This window comes from Miniopterus natalensis, chromosome 2, assembly GCF_054644295.1.
Source record: "Miniopterus natalensis isolate mMinNat1 chromosome 2, mMinNat1.hap1, whole genome shotgun sequence".
NCBI classification, from domain to species: domain Eukaryota; kingdom Metazoa; phylum Chordata; class Mammalia; order Chiroptera; family Miniopteridae; genus Miniopterus; species Miniopterus natalensis.
The window spans coordinates 135,031,603-135,048,126 of NC_142082.1; the positions used below are offsets into that span (position 1 = coordinate 135,031,603).

Genomic DNA, 16,524 nt, shown 5'->3' on the forward strand with positions numbered 1-16,524 from the left:
TAAAGGGGTGGCCTGGGAAGCAATGCCCGTCAACGGGATGGGAAGGCGGAATCAAGGGGTGGCCTGGGAAGCAATGCCCGTCAACGGGATGGGAAGGTGGAATAAAGGGGTGGCCTGGGAAGCAATGCCCGTCAACGGGATGGGAAGGCGGAATCAAGGGGTGGCCTGGGAAGCAATGCCCGTCAACGGGATGGGAAGGCGGAATAAAGGGGTGGCCTGGGAAGCAATGCCCGTCAACGGGATGGGAAGGTGGAATCAAGGGGTGGCCTGGGAAGCAATGCCCGTCAACGGGATGGGAAGGTGGAATCAAGGGGTGGCCTGGGAAGCAATGCCCGTCAACGGGATGGGAAGGCGGAATAAAGGGGTGGCCTGGGAAGCAATGCCCGTCAACGGGATGGGAAGGCGGAATAAAGGGGTGGCCTGGGAAGCAATGCCCGTCAACGGGATGGGAAGGCGGAATAAAGGGGTGGCCTGGGAAGCAATGCCCGTCAACGGGATGGGAAGGCGGAATAAAGGGGTGGCCTGGGAAGCAATGCCCGTCAACGGGATGGGAAGGCGGAATCAAGGGGTGGCCTGGGAAGCAATGCCCGTCAACGGGATGGGAAGGCGGAATAAAGGGGTGGCCTGGGAAGCAATGCCCATCAACGGGATGGGAAGGTGGAATCAAGGGGTGGCCTGGGAAGCAATGCCCCTCAACAGGATGGGAAGGCGGAATCAAGGGGTGGCCTGGGAAGCAATGCCCGTCAACGGGATGGGAAGGTGGAATAAAGGGGTGGCCTGGGAAGCAATGCCCGTCAACGGGATGGGAAGGCGGAATCAAGGGGTGGCCTGGGAAGCAATGCCCGTCAACGGGATGGGAAGGCGGAATCAAGGGGTGGCCTGAGCTGGGCCCAGACAGTACAGGCAGGAAGGTGCGGCGGAGAGGCCCCGATAGACAGGTGGGAACATGCGGTAGTGGGGGCAGGTGGCAGTTCTGATCGCGTCCATCTTCTGAGTGCAGTAAGAATCCAAGCCATGGCCGGGCATGAAGAATGACGGAGGACACGACAGTGGGCTTTGTGAGTGACGATTCGGTGAAAACTAATCATCTCGGAGACAGGGAGAGGGACGGCGCAGGGCAACAGGATACGCAGCGTGGTTCCCAGGCAGCCTGCGGGCCTCCTGAGATCAGCAATTACGAGTTTGAAAGGCCAGTCAGTGAGCCCCGCAGCACTTTCCCGCCGTTCAGCTGAGCAGGTGGAGGGCGGCCTCGCCCAGCCTGGTCCCTCCGGCACACGGCAGGGAGCGGGAGCGGGAGGAATGCGAGTGACCGTCTGCGAGGAAGCGACACCCCGAGCCTGACACGTGGCCGGGAAGAGGGTGAAGACCGCATGTGGGAGCAGCGTACCTGCGGCCCTGCCAGGAGAGGCGGAGTAGCAGTGGGGGCGAAGGTTAGCAGAGTTGGGGAGCTGAAGGAAATGGGCTGGGAGGGAGGACCCAGTGGTGAAGAGAAAGTTGAGATTATGAAGGATTTGAAGTTATTGGTAATGAAGAAGCATTGGACGGTGATGATGACAACGACGATGATGATGATGATGATGACTACTTCATGAATTACCTTTGCTATTACAAAAAAATATTGGGGTTAGAGTCCATAATGAACCTCCCGTTTTGTAGAGAAATCACAAAAGATTAGAGAGGATAGATAAGATGCTTAAGTATGTTGGAAACGGGAAATTCCTAGGTCTGCCTGACTTCAAAAATACACTTTTTTTTTCTATTTCTTTTTTTTAAAAATAAATATATCTTTATTGATTCCAGATAGAGGAAAGGAGAGGGAGAGAGAGAGATAGAAACATCAATGATGAGAGTCATTGATCGGCTGCCTCCTGCACACCCTCAACTGGGGATGGAGCCCGCAACCCGGGCATGTGCCCTGACCGGGAATCGAACCCTGATACCCTGGATCCCAGGTCGATGCTCAACCGCTGAGCCACGCCTGGCCGGGTTCTCTATTTCCTTTTAATGACATAAGAAGTTCCCACGGTCATGGCTGGTTCTTTTTAACGGAAAGATATTTTTTTTATTAGCATGAAAACTAATTATGTGTTCACAAGACTATATTCTATTTCGAGAAAACATAGAGCAAATTCATGAGTGTGTGCTGCAAGAAAAAGAAAACACAACCTAATAAAAAAATTTTGGTCAACTATAAATACATAGGTAACAATAACATGAGAAAATTCTAAACAAGGACAAATCTATTGTCCTCCCAATTCTGTGTTATTTTGACAGCGATGCCGTAACAGATTTGACAAAATATATAGCTGTTGCCCATTATCTCAACCTGGAGATTAGGAAAGAAAAGAATATGGTATAGTGTTGTAAGAAATTCTTATAGCATAATTAAAACATAAAAGTGAGCAGAATATGAACTTTAAAGTCAGACAGAGGCCTGAGTCTCGTTTCCAATAATTCCTTGAAAGATTAACATGCTTATTCTTAGTAAACTCGTAATTCAACAATCTCCAATAAGGACGCACCCTTTGTTTCTATCTATATCGATAGATCATTCATAAATTTATAAAAACTTTATTTGATTCTGTTAAAAATTTGTTCTAATTCGTTTTTATTGGGGCCATAAATTCTATTGAATTACCATTCTCTTATAAAATTTATCTTTTCAGGCTTCTCTTGGGCCCTACTTTTTCTTCTTCTTTTCCTGCAATTCCAATATTGTGGAATTTAGTTAACACATCCGTTCATATAATCTATACCCTTCAGGACTTCATACTGTTTTATTATGTCTCTTCTTAGACTTGGTATTTCTACTTTGTAAAGAAAAAAAATCTGATTTGTCTGTCTTGATAGTAGAGAGTTTTTCTATTTCAAAAGCAAACACAAACTCACAAATTGTGTTTCTGATCAATTTCACTTCTCTGTTTTGAAGTTTCTCTGGCTGCCTCGTGTTATTGTATGTGGTGCTCATTTTGTGCACATATTGTATTAGAATCTCTTCAAAAAAAATACACAGCCATTCACAGCTAAAGGAGATAAAGCACAATGGTTTCTCTGCAATTACAATGGATTTTGCAACTCATTTATCCCCATATCAAATAGCTTTTCTCAGCCTATTGCATTAAAAAGACAAAAATGAGGGAAAAGAAACCTAGAAGCTAGAACATTAAGCATGGACTAAAAGTTAAAACATCTAATTTAGACAATTTCTAGAAGACAGGCAAAATATCATCTAAGTAATAGATGGATCTTTTTATTTCTATAATTCTTTTTTAAAAATTTATCTTTATTGTTCAAAGTATTACAAATGTCCCATTTTCCCCCATTGATCCCCTCCCCCCTGCACCCCCCCCCCAGGCCTTCGCCACACTATTGTCTGTGTCCACGGGTTATGCATATATGTGTGTAAGTTTTTAGGTTAATCTCTACCTACCCACCCGCCCCTGCTTTCCCTCTGAGATTTGTCAGTCTGTTCCATGCTTTTGTCTCTGGATCTATAATTCTTTTAGGTTAAAATCTAAGGCAAAGTTGGCATTATCAAATGATACTTTCCTTCTTAATCCATTTTTCCTAGTTTCCACGCTGGAGATGCTGTCCAGGTCTTTGGATGATTTTGAGTTTTCGGAACAGCTTACGTAAGCTCAGTGGTGGACCACGACCTTACCTATGCAGCTGCAGATGGTACGATGGCCCAGATAACTACACTGTTCTTTCTTACTGTGTTTAATTAGGGGAGCCAAAAAGAACAGAAAGCTCAGGAACAGACACACACACACACACACACACACGCATGAACAAAAGTGTGGATATTTTATTTATAAGAAATTGAAGCAGAGAGGCATTAAGTAACTTGACAGAAAGACTCAGTTGTTGGCAGCACCAGAATCTCAACGCAGCCAAATCCAAATCCATAACCTAAAACACTATTTCACTAAGTTTCACTATGTGGGGGAAGGGAACGAACAAACAAAAGGCCAAAAAAATACTTCTTTTTTTTAGGAACTTAGTGAAAAGCAATCAATTTCTCATCTGCACTTAAAAGCCAATGATTATGCACTACAAAGAAATAAGTGAAACCAACTGCCAGTAGAGAAAGGAACACCTCTTAGAAAAATTATAACATAAAATCAGTTATTGTTGGAAGGTCATAAATATTATGTATCACTGAAGGTAAAACAGTTAGCTAATTTAATTTGGACCTTATTAAATTCATTCTGTGGTAAATAAATATTCATGACTTAGCTAAAGGAACAAAAAGTGTTGTCAGGAACCAAACAGAAATTCAGATTCTTTGTGAGATATTCTTCTGCCGCTATTACTGACTCCCCAGGGTAGAATGAATGCCAAAAACAAAGAAAACAAAAAGCATTTCTATTTTCAAGTTTGTGTTTTCACAAGTAGATAGATTTTTTAAAAATCTATATATAATAATTAGTCACTATATATACATATATTATGTATAAAACCTTAACAGCTGCTTCATTCATTTTTACCAAAGAGAATAAAAGTAGTTAAAGAGACAAAAGAAGAGGTCACAAATATGAATTTAAAATAATGTTTTTGTTTTCCTCCCACAAGTGTACTTTGGAATGTTAATGGTACACACGGACCAGGCTATTTTGCCAGCGAGAGCAGTTTCCCAAGCACTCACGAACTGCCTCAAGCTCCCCGTTCAGTTGTGTTTGAAAGGATATAGGAGCCAACTTTAGGGAGCAAAGGTTATGCTGCCCTTGGAAAGTTTTATACAGCTTCAAAGACATATCACGTTTAATTTAAGGAACAGCTCTAAGTAATATTTTGGCCACAACATAAAGGTATTTAATGTCATTTCTGGATAGGAGCAGTGTTCATGAGAAAAACCTTAGGTCATTTTATCTGAGTCATCTCATTAAGCTTGTTTTTCTTTGTCTGAAAAGGCAAAACTAACTCCACATAGATCTTTACCACATATTTTATTTTATTTTTTAAATTTATCTTTACTGTTGAAAATATTACAGATGTCCCCTTCTTTCCCCAGTGACCCTTTACCCTGCACCCACTCCCCGCCCCAGGCCTTCGCCACAATGTTGTCTGTGTCCATGGGTTATGTATATATGCATATAAATTCTTTGGTTATCCTCTCTCCACCCACCCGCCCCTACCTTCCCTCTGAGATTTCTCACAAACTGTGAAATATTCCTTGTACCCAAGAAGCATTTGGAAGGCTAATGACAACCTCTAAGTGTCCAAGGACACTCTAAATAAGGTTATTAAAATTCAACCCTTTGCATATTTCTTTTTTTTTAAGTCTTTATTGTTGAAAGTATTACAGATGTCCCCTTTTCTCCCCTTTGATCCCCTCCACCCTGCATCTACCCCACCCCCAGGCCTTCCCCATACCAAGGTCTGTGTCCATGGGTTATGCATATAAACATATAGGTTCTTTGGTTAAACTCTCCCCACCCACTCTCCCACCCCCACCGTCCCTCTGAGATCCCTCAGTCAGTTCCATGCTTTTATGTCTCTGGTTCTATTTTGTTCATCAGTTTATTTTGTTTATTACATTCCACATATGAGTGAGATCATGTGTTACTTGTTTTTCTCTGACTGGCTTATTTCGCTTAGCATAATACTCTCCAATTCCCTCCATGCTGTCCCAAAGGGTAAGATTTACTTCTTTTTTAGAGCTGCATAGTATTCCATGGTGTAAATGTACCACAGCTTTTTTTATGCACTCATCTAGAGGAAAAAATACAAAGCTTGTCCCAGACAACAAAGGTCAAAGAATATCCTGAGGCTTTTAAAAGTTTCTCAATCTCTAGATCCATGTCTACTGGTTGGAAGATGATAGAAGTCTGCAACACTGAGACAGACCTCTGTTCAAAAATAGCTTCCATAGCCCGGTTCTTGCCCAAAGTGAAATAAGCAACCATCTGTTATTTGTGCCACACGGATTTCACAACTCTCATTTCCACAGCACACACCATTTCATTTTCCCACTAGTATTACAGCAGCTTACACCAGTTGAGGAAAAATCTCAAATATTTTTAACTTACTGTATAATTTCTTTTCTCTTAATTAAAAGGATTAAAATGATGCTTTCATGATTTTGGTCTATAGATGATTCTTCTGCACAGCAACAGAGTATAGAAGGATGACTGAAGAAACCAAGCTTGATGCTGCCTGTAATTGTCAGCTTGTGCTACCATAACAAAATTGAATGTCTTAAACAATGGAAATTTATTTCTCATAGTTATGGAAGCTGGATGTCAAAGATCAAGATACCAGTCAATTCGATTCCTGGTGATAGCTCTCTTGCTGGCTTGCAAACCAGGTGCCTTCTTGCTACGTTTTCATATGGCCCTTCTTTGGTGCATGGCACAGAGAGAAAGAGCTCTCTCTCTTCCTCTTCTTATAAGGCTAACAATCCTACAGGAGTAAGACCCTTCTCTTATGACCTCATATAACATTAGTCACCTTAAAGCCCCTTCTCCATAGACAGAGGCACTGGGAGTTAGCATTTCAACATATGAATTGGGGGAGTGGTGGGTACAATTCAGTCCATAGCACTGCCCAAATCACATTATAAAACTCACTGCTCCAGTAGGCACATCATTGCTGCCACCAATAGCCACATACACCCACAGCCTATAACACAATCCCATGACTCCAAACATTGATACCACTTTGGGCTGCCTTAGGATCATGGATTATCTGTAACCACCTCATCTGAATGTGTTTCTTGAGGCCTCAGTTTCTACACATCAGTAGTTTCTGAATCAAACCTGGTCCTAAGTGCAAGAAATTCTGAGAAAGTGAATTTCCAGCTTTTCATGGGGGAAGTCAGGAAATCATAAAGTAGGGAATCCCCTAAATATAGGAAGTATTTTTAAAGGTATACAATGGCCCCAAAAGAATGACCAATGTCCACTCTACCACTTGAATAGCAGGAGGCTTGAGGGGAATGTCCCAGCAAATATGAGTAAAGGCCATGGAATTTCTTCTAGAACTAATTATTAATCTATTTATTTCTTACTTTCCCCTCTGTTTCCAAACCATATGGCAAAGGTTGCTCTAGTCAGACTTACTGTCCTCCTTGTACCCAATCTGTGGTTTAATTCTATAATGGCTGATATCAAGATCAACAACAACAACAGTAACAGCTACCATGAATTGAACACTACAAATTCCTAAGCATGAAACTCAGTACTTTATATACATTAAAATCCTGACGTTATAATTCCTGACAACGATGACCTTGATCAATAGACACCACATGTGTGTGATTTCACAGATGGGGAAACTGAGGCTCTAAGATCAAATGGATGACCCAAACAACAGAGTGGCAGAATCCACATTTCATATGTTATTCTGGAGTTCATTAAGAAAGCTTCCTGAGATCCCAGGAATTTCCATATCTAACTCCGCTGAAGAGGCCAACTCTTACAAGGTCCAACTGAGTCCTTTGGATGGCTACTAAGTACTATATTTCATTAAGCGATTCAGTTTCTAAACACAGTATATGCGTTTTGTCATATATGTATCTAGCTACGTGGCTATAGAAAATTTATCTAATGTAAAACTACCCATGGAGTGATTAGTAAATAATAATAATAATAATAATAATAATAATAATAATAATAATAATATTTCCTTTCATTCTTGGGAATTCATATATTAGTCTATTTTCTTAAAAGTAGAGTAGTGAGCACTTATTTTGTCTCTTCAAAAACCTTCCTTTTTTCTAGGATCAGTCATCTTTCTCTTGAGAACTGTTCTTTCCTAACCCAAATATATAATCCACTCAGGCTCCCAATGTTGGTTAGCCCCTCATTCATCCACTGCTTGCAAGGGCAGATGCAAAGTAGACCAGATCCTAGCAATATTCCTTAGACTTTGGCAAATTATAACTTAGGGAAGAGGGCCAGTCTTTCTCATGTCAAATTTGAGACTGAACTATTACACTGAGATGCTGGTAATCATTGCCCTGTGCCATGGGGAAGATATAAAATTAATAAACAAAATTATCTCACTGGAAAAAACAGAGGAGAGAGGAGCGAGAGCAACGTGATAGATAAATAGAAATCGCTCGTGCAGGCTGACCTGGAAGATGCTGGTACCTCTGATTTACATGCAGGAACATTTTTCTCTTTTTTTAAAAAATATATCTTTATTGATTTCAGAGAGAAGAAGAAGGAAGAGAGAGAGAGACAGAAACATCAATGATGAGAGAGTCATGATTGGCTGCCTCCTGCACGCCCTGACTGGGGAGCGAACCATGATCTCCTGGATCCTAGGCTGACGCTCAACCGCTGAGCTATGCCCAGCCGGGCAGGAACATTTCTCTTTAGACCTCAGGGGCTTTGAATCAGGTTTCTGTCATTTGCAACTAAAATACATCTGCATAAAATATGTAATGATAGAATAACATATTTTAGAGGAATTTTATGCCAAAAAACAGAAAAGATGTTCTCTCCAGGTCATATAATAAGTAGTGTTTTTAAAATAAATTAGTGAGTGAAATGTTCACTATCTAAAGCACACATATAAGAAAGGATCTCAATAAAGTTTCTTAAATGTTTTTTTCTGCTGAAAATAACCTTTAGAAATAATCCGATATTATTTGGACTGGATTATCAGCCCTCTGTAGGGAAAGTATCTCCTGGAAAAGTTTCCCAGGGCTAAGTATGCTTGCGATCTGCCCTTGATTCCCGCCTCTCTCCAGTCCTGTCTTCAGGGGGACGAAGAGACCTGTAATGGTAGAAAGCTGCCTGGGCATGACTTGGTCCCTACTTCTGTGCCTTGAAGGACCTGCCTCTCACTTCATTCCCATGAAAACTGGCAAGGGTGATTTCCACTTAGAACTCCTTTTTATCTGAGATACTGAAGGCTTTTTCTTCTCCAACAGAGAGCTGAAGAAGCTGCACATCTACAAACCTTCTCGTGACATAACATAAGCTAAATGACTAAGGGCATCCCATAGTCAGTACTAGTCCCCGCTTATAATTTACATAATTTATATTGTAGCTACACAGCAATCTAAGTCTTCATGTTTGTATCGATCAGTAAAACCTAGGTTGTCCTGTATAGAACACAGCAGAAGCTTAATAAAATTTTTTCTTATTCAAAGCATAAGTGGGCCAAGGATCTTCCCTTTACAGTCATGTAAGATGAAATTAAGCTGCTGCAGCAGGGAAGAGGGAAAAAGAAAGACGCACACCAGCTGGAACTGCCTTGTCCAGGGGTCCGGGGGCGACCTATGTCTCTCCACTTGTAATTCATTGGTCAGAACTGGTCACTTGGCTTTAGCCTAAGTATAAAGAAGCTGCAAAATGCCCAGGAGCTCCTGGATGAGTGGTGAGCATGGTGGTTCCTGCCACACTGTGCCCTGTACCCTAGGAATACTTCAGCAATAGCTATGTTACTGGATGGGAAAAAAAAATCTACCACAGCGTAGGTATAAGAAGTACCCAGCCTGCTTGCACAAGATTGCCCCGTGTACCTGGCACTTTCTGGGTTTTGTGAAGCTACTATGAAAGCCTTAGGTATCTCAAACACAGGAAAGGAATGAACTTCTTTTATTTTACTGTTGCTTCTAAGATACAGCCCTCTATGACTTATTTTAATTGTCTCCTTTATTCTACAAAATATTTAGAGCATAAAGCAAAATATTTATTTAGACTTAAAAAAATAGAAAACTACACATTGTATATTATGATCTCTAACCTCCTATGCCTAAAACCTTTTGCTTCTTGGCCTCCAGTAAAATAAGCCACTGGTCTACCGCTTGGCCCCCTGTACAGTAGTGCATCATAAAACCATCACCCTCGTTTTCGCACAGCTGGCAGTCACTGCTCACAGAGAATAAAGAAGTTACCAAGGAGACAGGGCCAACTCCCCTTTCCAAAATGGCTGGTTCATCCAAGTCATAACAAATATCCCCAGAAAAAACAACCTGAGATACTCACAGATACAGGCAGAGCCAAATCTGTATTCAGTAATTACGTAGCTAACCGAGTTTACATCATCTTTCAATAGAGTAACAAAGATAAAGATTTCACTAAAATGTAATCCTATGTAATCACTGTTCACAAAACAAATCCTCATGTCCATCTAAAACAATGTGGAAAGTTTAAGTTTCAATATGTTTTCTACCTCTACTTAGCGCTTTATTAATGGGATGACCACTCTGCTTGACCTGTTGCTGAAATTCTTAGAACTCCGGGAGCCCATATGGACAAGCAGATGGGTGGTGTAACTTAATGCCATTATTCTAAGGGTGAAGTAAGGGAGTAACATAATTTGCATTCCTTCCCATCCTCCCTGCATACCTATTATTAGCTTCATTTTTAATTCAGACATCAGAAGGTAAGATAATACCTTGCTACCAAGGCCCAGATGCCAACTAATTACTACAAGAGACTCCAGCCTTGACATCAGAGGCCAGGCCTCTGACCGCACTCCGTCTTACCCAGTGACCCCACTGTGGTGATTAATAGGTTGAGTGCTAAGCCCTAATGAGTGTGTCAGATCTTAGATGTTCTCTAAGCTAATGTAATTAGCATTATGTTGAACAGGGTATTTCAGTCACTTGGTAGAGAGATTCATACTTCATAGTAAACTATATGCCTTTTCACCTTAATGGTCTTTGAATTTATATTATAATCATTAACCAAAAAAGCCCCCTATAAATAGAGATCTTTCAAACACTAAAGAAAAATTTAAACATTTTTATTTTTAGTTATTTATTTTTAATATGTTTTTATTGTTTTCAGAGAGAGGAAGGGACAGGGAGAGAAAGAAACATCGAAGAGAGAGAAACATTGACCGGCTGCCTCCCTCCTGCCCCCTACTGGGGGTCTAACCCGAAACCCAGGCATGTATCCTGACCTGGAATGGACCTGGCTACCTCCTGGTACATGGGACTATGCTCAACCAACTGGTCCACACTGGCCGGGCAAATTTAAATATTTTTAAGTCAAATATTTATTTTCTTCTACAACAGTGATTCTCTAAGTTGTACATAAAGTGAAGTGTTTTTCAGAGATGTTTGTTGAAATGCAAGTTTCTGGGCTCTACCAACAGAAATTCTCATACAAGGGGGTTTGGGATAAGACCCAGGATTATACATTTTTAACAAGTGACCCATGATTGAGAAGCAGAAAATCTGTGGACCTCACTTGAAAAAACACTCCCACTTTAGTAACAGGACCAATATCTGTGTCTTATATTAATTGAATCTATTGGACTTTTTGTTCTAAATAGTTATGTTTTGGAAAAAAGTTATCTGCATCCACAGAGTAGGAATTGTTTTCATATTGAGATTACAGTTTTAAATGTGACAATTATTTCTTGTTAAAAGATTAAAAACTAATAACCAAGAGAAGACATGGATGTTATTTCCATAAACCACATAAGCTTATGTGGGCTCCATTCAACAGTGGACATGGCAGGTGGTAACATTTCTATCCAGTAGACAGTGGGCTGGAATTGCTTTTCCACTTTTAAGGGAAAAAACAAAGAAAAGAAGAATTTCTACAATTCCTCACTTTTCTCCATGGCCAGAGATGACATACAAAATGTCTCAGCCCTAATAATTAAGGACTCTAAGCAATATTCCAATTACTTCCTCGGATCTCACCTAATATTACCATCAACTACTATGTACTAAGTATTTTCATGTATCTGGCATTGTTTCCTTTAAACAACCAGGTACAAAATGCCTGTTGAATTTAATGACATATTTATTCATCTATTATCCTAAACATTTTAGGTAGTTTTTCCCAATTGATAACTATTTAACCAAATTACTCTTTTCTTGATGAACTTCAAAAGAGTTCTCCTTTGTGCTTTTTAACATTTATACTGAATATATTAAAAATAAAGAAAAGCATGAATAAAATGAAAAGATTTATTTAGTGATAAATATGTTATAGGCATTTACTTATAAATTGATACTGAGATTTAATGGTTTGAGAAATCTATGCCTCCTTTTAGAGCCAGCCAGGGAGTAGAAGGCTGCCATATGACCTTGGAAAGTCTATAAACACATCCTGCTTTCATGGAATGGAGAGTGATTGCTGGGCTATCAAGCTCTCTCTGAGACTCAGTGGATGCTACCCTGTTTTGTTTCTTCCTCTAGAAAACCTGCATTTCCCAGCCACTCCAGCCCTGCATCTAGGCAGGGGAGTATAATCAGTGAATGTGTGCAGAAATGAAATTTTTTCCTTCCAGACTTGGCCCTTAAAACATCCCATTGATCTTCCATGCTGTCTGCATTCATTCCCTGTCCAGATGGATGGAGCAGATTTGGGAACACGACAAAGCCTTAAGTGATGGCATAGCCACTGGATGAAACATTGCTTGAGCATGTATTGCTTGAGCAAAATAAACTCGTATTGCCTTAAGGCACTGGGACTTTGAGGTTGTTTGCTTAAAACTAATGAAGTCAATTAAGACTTGACTTAATTAAAAAGTTATACAAATTTTCTTCTTGCTTATGAGTTTGTCAACTATCTACTCAACAGAAAATTATGAATATATAGGACCTAAATTCTAAATTCAATAGACATGCTAATTCACTACAGGAATTTGTTTTACTTGTGTTTAAGAAGAGGGGAAAAATCTTCATATCTTAACATTAGCACAGTTTGGAGCTCAGGACAAGATGAGTTTGTGTGTTTTCTAGCAAATCATTATTAAAGAACACCTGGCCCACGGGATACAGGAAGAAAACCCGAAGGGCAGTATCTACTATTTCTACAGGCATCAGCAACAACAGTCACAAGCCTTAAAACAACTGTCCAAAGGAGAATCTCAGAAAGCGTTCTAGAAGCAGAACTTTTCACTGACATACCCAAGTAGCATTTTAAAGATACCTTTTGTTATTGGAACAAAAATGCATCAATTTAACCTAACCAAAAGAGTAAGGGAGACGTATGCTGAATTAATGTAAAATTGCTGACATACAGAAAATGGAAAATACATACACACACACACAAGATTATTGGTGGACCAAATTTTTACCTTGGTGTACAACAGACAATATCCTAAAGAATAATCATTATGTCACTAAACAAATGACCTTGGTGGGCAAAACACCTGAGTTAGGTCTATAGGAAGCCTAGCCTAGACCTGGCTCTGTCATTTTCTGCAGGTTAAGAGGAAGCATGAGAAAGACAAAAAAACCATAGTGATGAAATGTTTGGCGTCTCCATATCTATCTGCTACTAACGAGCTGTTTGATTTGGTTGGAAAAACTATTTTTTCTCTCTATGTCCTCAACTACAGAATGAAGGGAAGACAATACCTATTTTATAGATTATTACGAGGATTAGGTCATATGACACGCAGCAAGCATTTAGAGAGGCCTTAGCTGAAAGTTAATATCAATAAGTATTGGCTATTTTAACTAATGACATAGCTCCATCGCTGTGAGCCATATTATCCTCACCTGGAAAGTAACAAATTGCACTAGATGACTTGTATGAGCCCTTTTAAGCACTGTATTCTGAGCTTATACCTGTCTCTTAAAGTCACACATGCAGTTGAAAGATAAAAACTTGAATCTAAATATTTTAAGTAATGACTTAAAAAATCTATAAGGCAGTCTGGTCTGTGGTTGAAATTGATTTAAAGGAGATAGGTGACATGAAAATGCACTAATTCATACACACACACACACACGTATATACACACATGTAATTTTTAACATTCAGAAGTGATATCATCCTTCAATTTATTCATTATCCCTCATGAATCATACTCTCATTTGAACATGAAATGTAACAAGATAACTGTCAGGCAACCATTTACATTTTAAGATGTCATATTAAATGAGTGCTACAGAGATAAAGAATTATTTTAATCACACAAACCTAGATGCAGCCCAAAGGTACATGAGAACACTCCACTTTCACAGCTTCAGGTGAAGTACTTCCTAGGCTCACCCACTGTCAACACCTTGAGTTTCTTTCCCATTCAGAGGAAAGTGTTTGAACTAACTGCAGCAATAATAAGAAATGATACTAACACTGTAGTCTAGACTGTATCCCAAGGTAAATGGAAAGAAGTCTCCCTTAGAAGCTCCATAATTTAGTAAATCTTAGTTTGTGCAAAGACAGCCTCATTCAAACAAATACTCTAGCGACTCAGAAGGATGTGAATAGTTCAAGATATTGGATCACTGAAATTATTAAAAATTCAGTTCTAACTATTCTTTTAGTTGATTTTAAGTGACAATAATATGAAATTGGGGCTTTAATATATCAAGATGCTATATGCACAACATTGTGGCATGGAGGGATTGTTTTCCTAATATCAAGATGCTATATGCACAACGTTGTGGCATGGAGGGATTGTTTTCCTAATCCAGAATTCTATTTATTGCAAAGAATCTTACCTCCTGCATACATTACAGCCAGCATAATGGATGATATCCATGCTATTTCACTGTAGCTAGTGTTGAATATCTGCTGAATCTCTTTGAAGAATACTGTGATGGCTTTGGGGAAGGCGTACGAGAATCCAATGGAGATAAAAGACGCTGCAACGACTACCCAGCCCCATCCTCCATCAGGGGGTGGGTGGAGTGGGGGGCCACCTGCGGGTGGTGGCATTTCGGCTCTTCTACTGGAAATTCAGGTAACCTATATCAAAATAATGAAAGAAAAGTTTAAACCATATTTTCATTTTTATATATCACTCTTGATAGTCACTAAAATAATATTTTCCAGTTATAACTACAACTATATAATGTTTCATAAATATTTTGTAACACTCTTGTACTCAGAAAGTTATCAGAAAATTAACTAAAAAAATGGAGTGAGGTGTGTAACTTTGGCTGTTATGTGCTAAAGCTTGAAAGCATTTAATTTGTTCATGGAAGCAAAAGTTACTCCAAGAAAAGTTAAGATTTCATATTTGTACTGAAGCACCAGAAGCAAAATTAAAAGCTATCTCAATCTGATTTCTAAGTGTGAAGAAAATGGAGCTATCATCACTTAAAACTGAATATTTATTTTAAATCCAAAATGTTTGAGTTTTTAATACAAAGGTTAAAACGGACCACTTATTAAAAAAAAAAAAAATTGAGTACTTAAAAATATTTCAGCACAGATTTGTTTTCTAAACCTATAAGATTAAAAATTGTATGGTTCTAAAGAACTAAGATACTTTTAATGCACTTCCAATACTGGTGCTGCCTCCCATCATTTTTTAAAAAATATGTCTTCATTGATTTCGGAGAGAGGAAGGGAGAGAGAAAGAGAGAGAGACACATCAATGATGAGAGAGTCATTGATCGGCTGCCTCCTGCACGCCCCCGACTGGGGGTTGAGCCCGAAACCCAGGCACGTGCCCTGACCGGAAATCGAACAGCGACGGCCTGGATCCTAGGTCGACGCTCAATCGCTGAGCCATGCCAGCTGGGCTCCCTCATCATTTTTTGAATAATATATTTTATGTATTTTTTTGTAGCAATAAAATTCTCTCAGTCAAATGGATGGTATGTTATTGTTTACTAAAAAAAGGTACTATATTTTTGGGCAGGCCTAGGAACACAACAGCTTGCTTTAAGGTATAGAACAGTCACTCTCCTGTGGAAGCAATGATCACACATAATTTCATACAATTGATACTGAATTAAAAACATCTTTGCTCCCTAATATCAATGTTTCTTTGTATTCTGCAACTTTACTGAATTCGTTGATTAGTTCTAATAGTGTTTGGTAAAGTCTTTCGGGTTTCTATAGTATAGGTTACATCATCTGCAAACAGAGACAATTTTATTTCTTCCACTGCAGTTTGGATGCTTTTGATGTTTTTTTTTTTTTGTATAATTGCTCTGACCAGGACTTCCAGGACTTAATCACCATTTATGTGTCCTGATCCATTAATTGATTCATTCTGATGACATGAAAAGATTTGTATGTCTTCAATATATTTACAGTCTGCTTTTATGATAAATTTTGCTTTCTTGGAAATAACACAAATTATGTATTTAATTTGAATTTAAGCTTCTCCTTGGCCATCAGTTAACCCAACATAATGGGTTTACAGCACATGACCACTGGAAATAATATCTTTTTAAAAGCACACTACTTAAGAAAAAAGGAGACATTGTACATATTGGTTAAACAAGCTGAAAACAGCAATCAGTCTTTGAAAGTTGTCTAAAGAATCCGAATTTCTATATTATTGAAGTTTGTTAGTACATTTTAAAGTAGTCAACTTTATTATTGCTTGAACATATCTTTTTTAAAACCTAGGAGAATACTGAGGAAATATCCAAAGGGCATGTATGTGGGCACCTACTTTTTGTTTTATTACCAGAGTGTAAAAACAATTATGAGATTCAAAGTCCTTATTCTGCAATTTTCCTGCTAGTATAATGGAGAACAGAAACCTTTCATTATTAATTCATGAGTTTAAACTGCTGTAGCTTTTATTACATCTGCTATAGTAAACACTTAAAAAGACAACCGGATGATTTATTTTTCAGTCATTTCAAAAGTCATAACAACATTTCTAACTAATTTTAATTCTACA

At 39.2% G+C, this 16,524-nt stretch overlaps 1 protein-coding gene across 2 annotated transcripts in view; it reads right to left on the reverse strand.

Annotated features, from left to right (window-relative positions):
- Positions 1 to 16,524, reverse strand: part of SLC16A7 (solute carrier family 16 member 7) — a 139,171-nt gene that overhangs the window by 44,796 nt on the left and 77,851 nt on the right. For both annotated transcript variants that reach the window (XM_016224481.2, XM_016224483.2), the window contains one exon: positions 14,378 to 14,624. In XM_016224481.2, coding sequence (XP_016079967.1) covers positions 14,378 to 14,594 — 217 coding nt within the window. In that variant the 5' untranslated portion in view covers positions 14,595 to 14,624. The remainder of the gene's footprint in view (positions 1 to 14,377; positions 14,625 to 16,524) is intronic.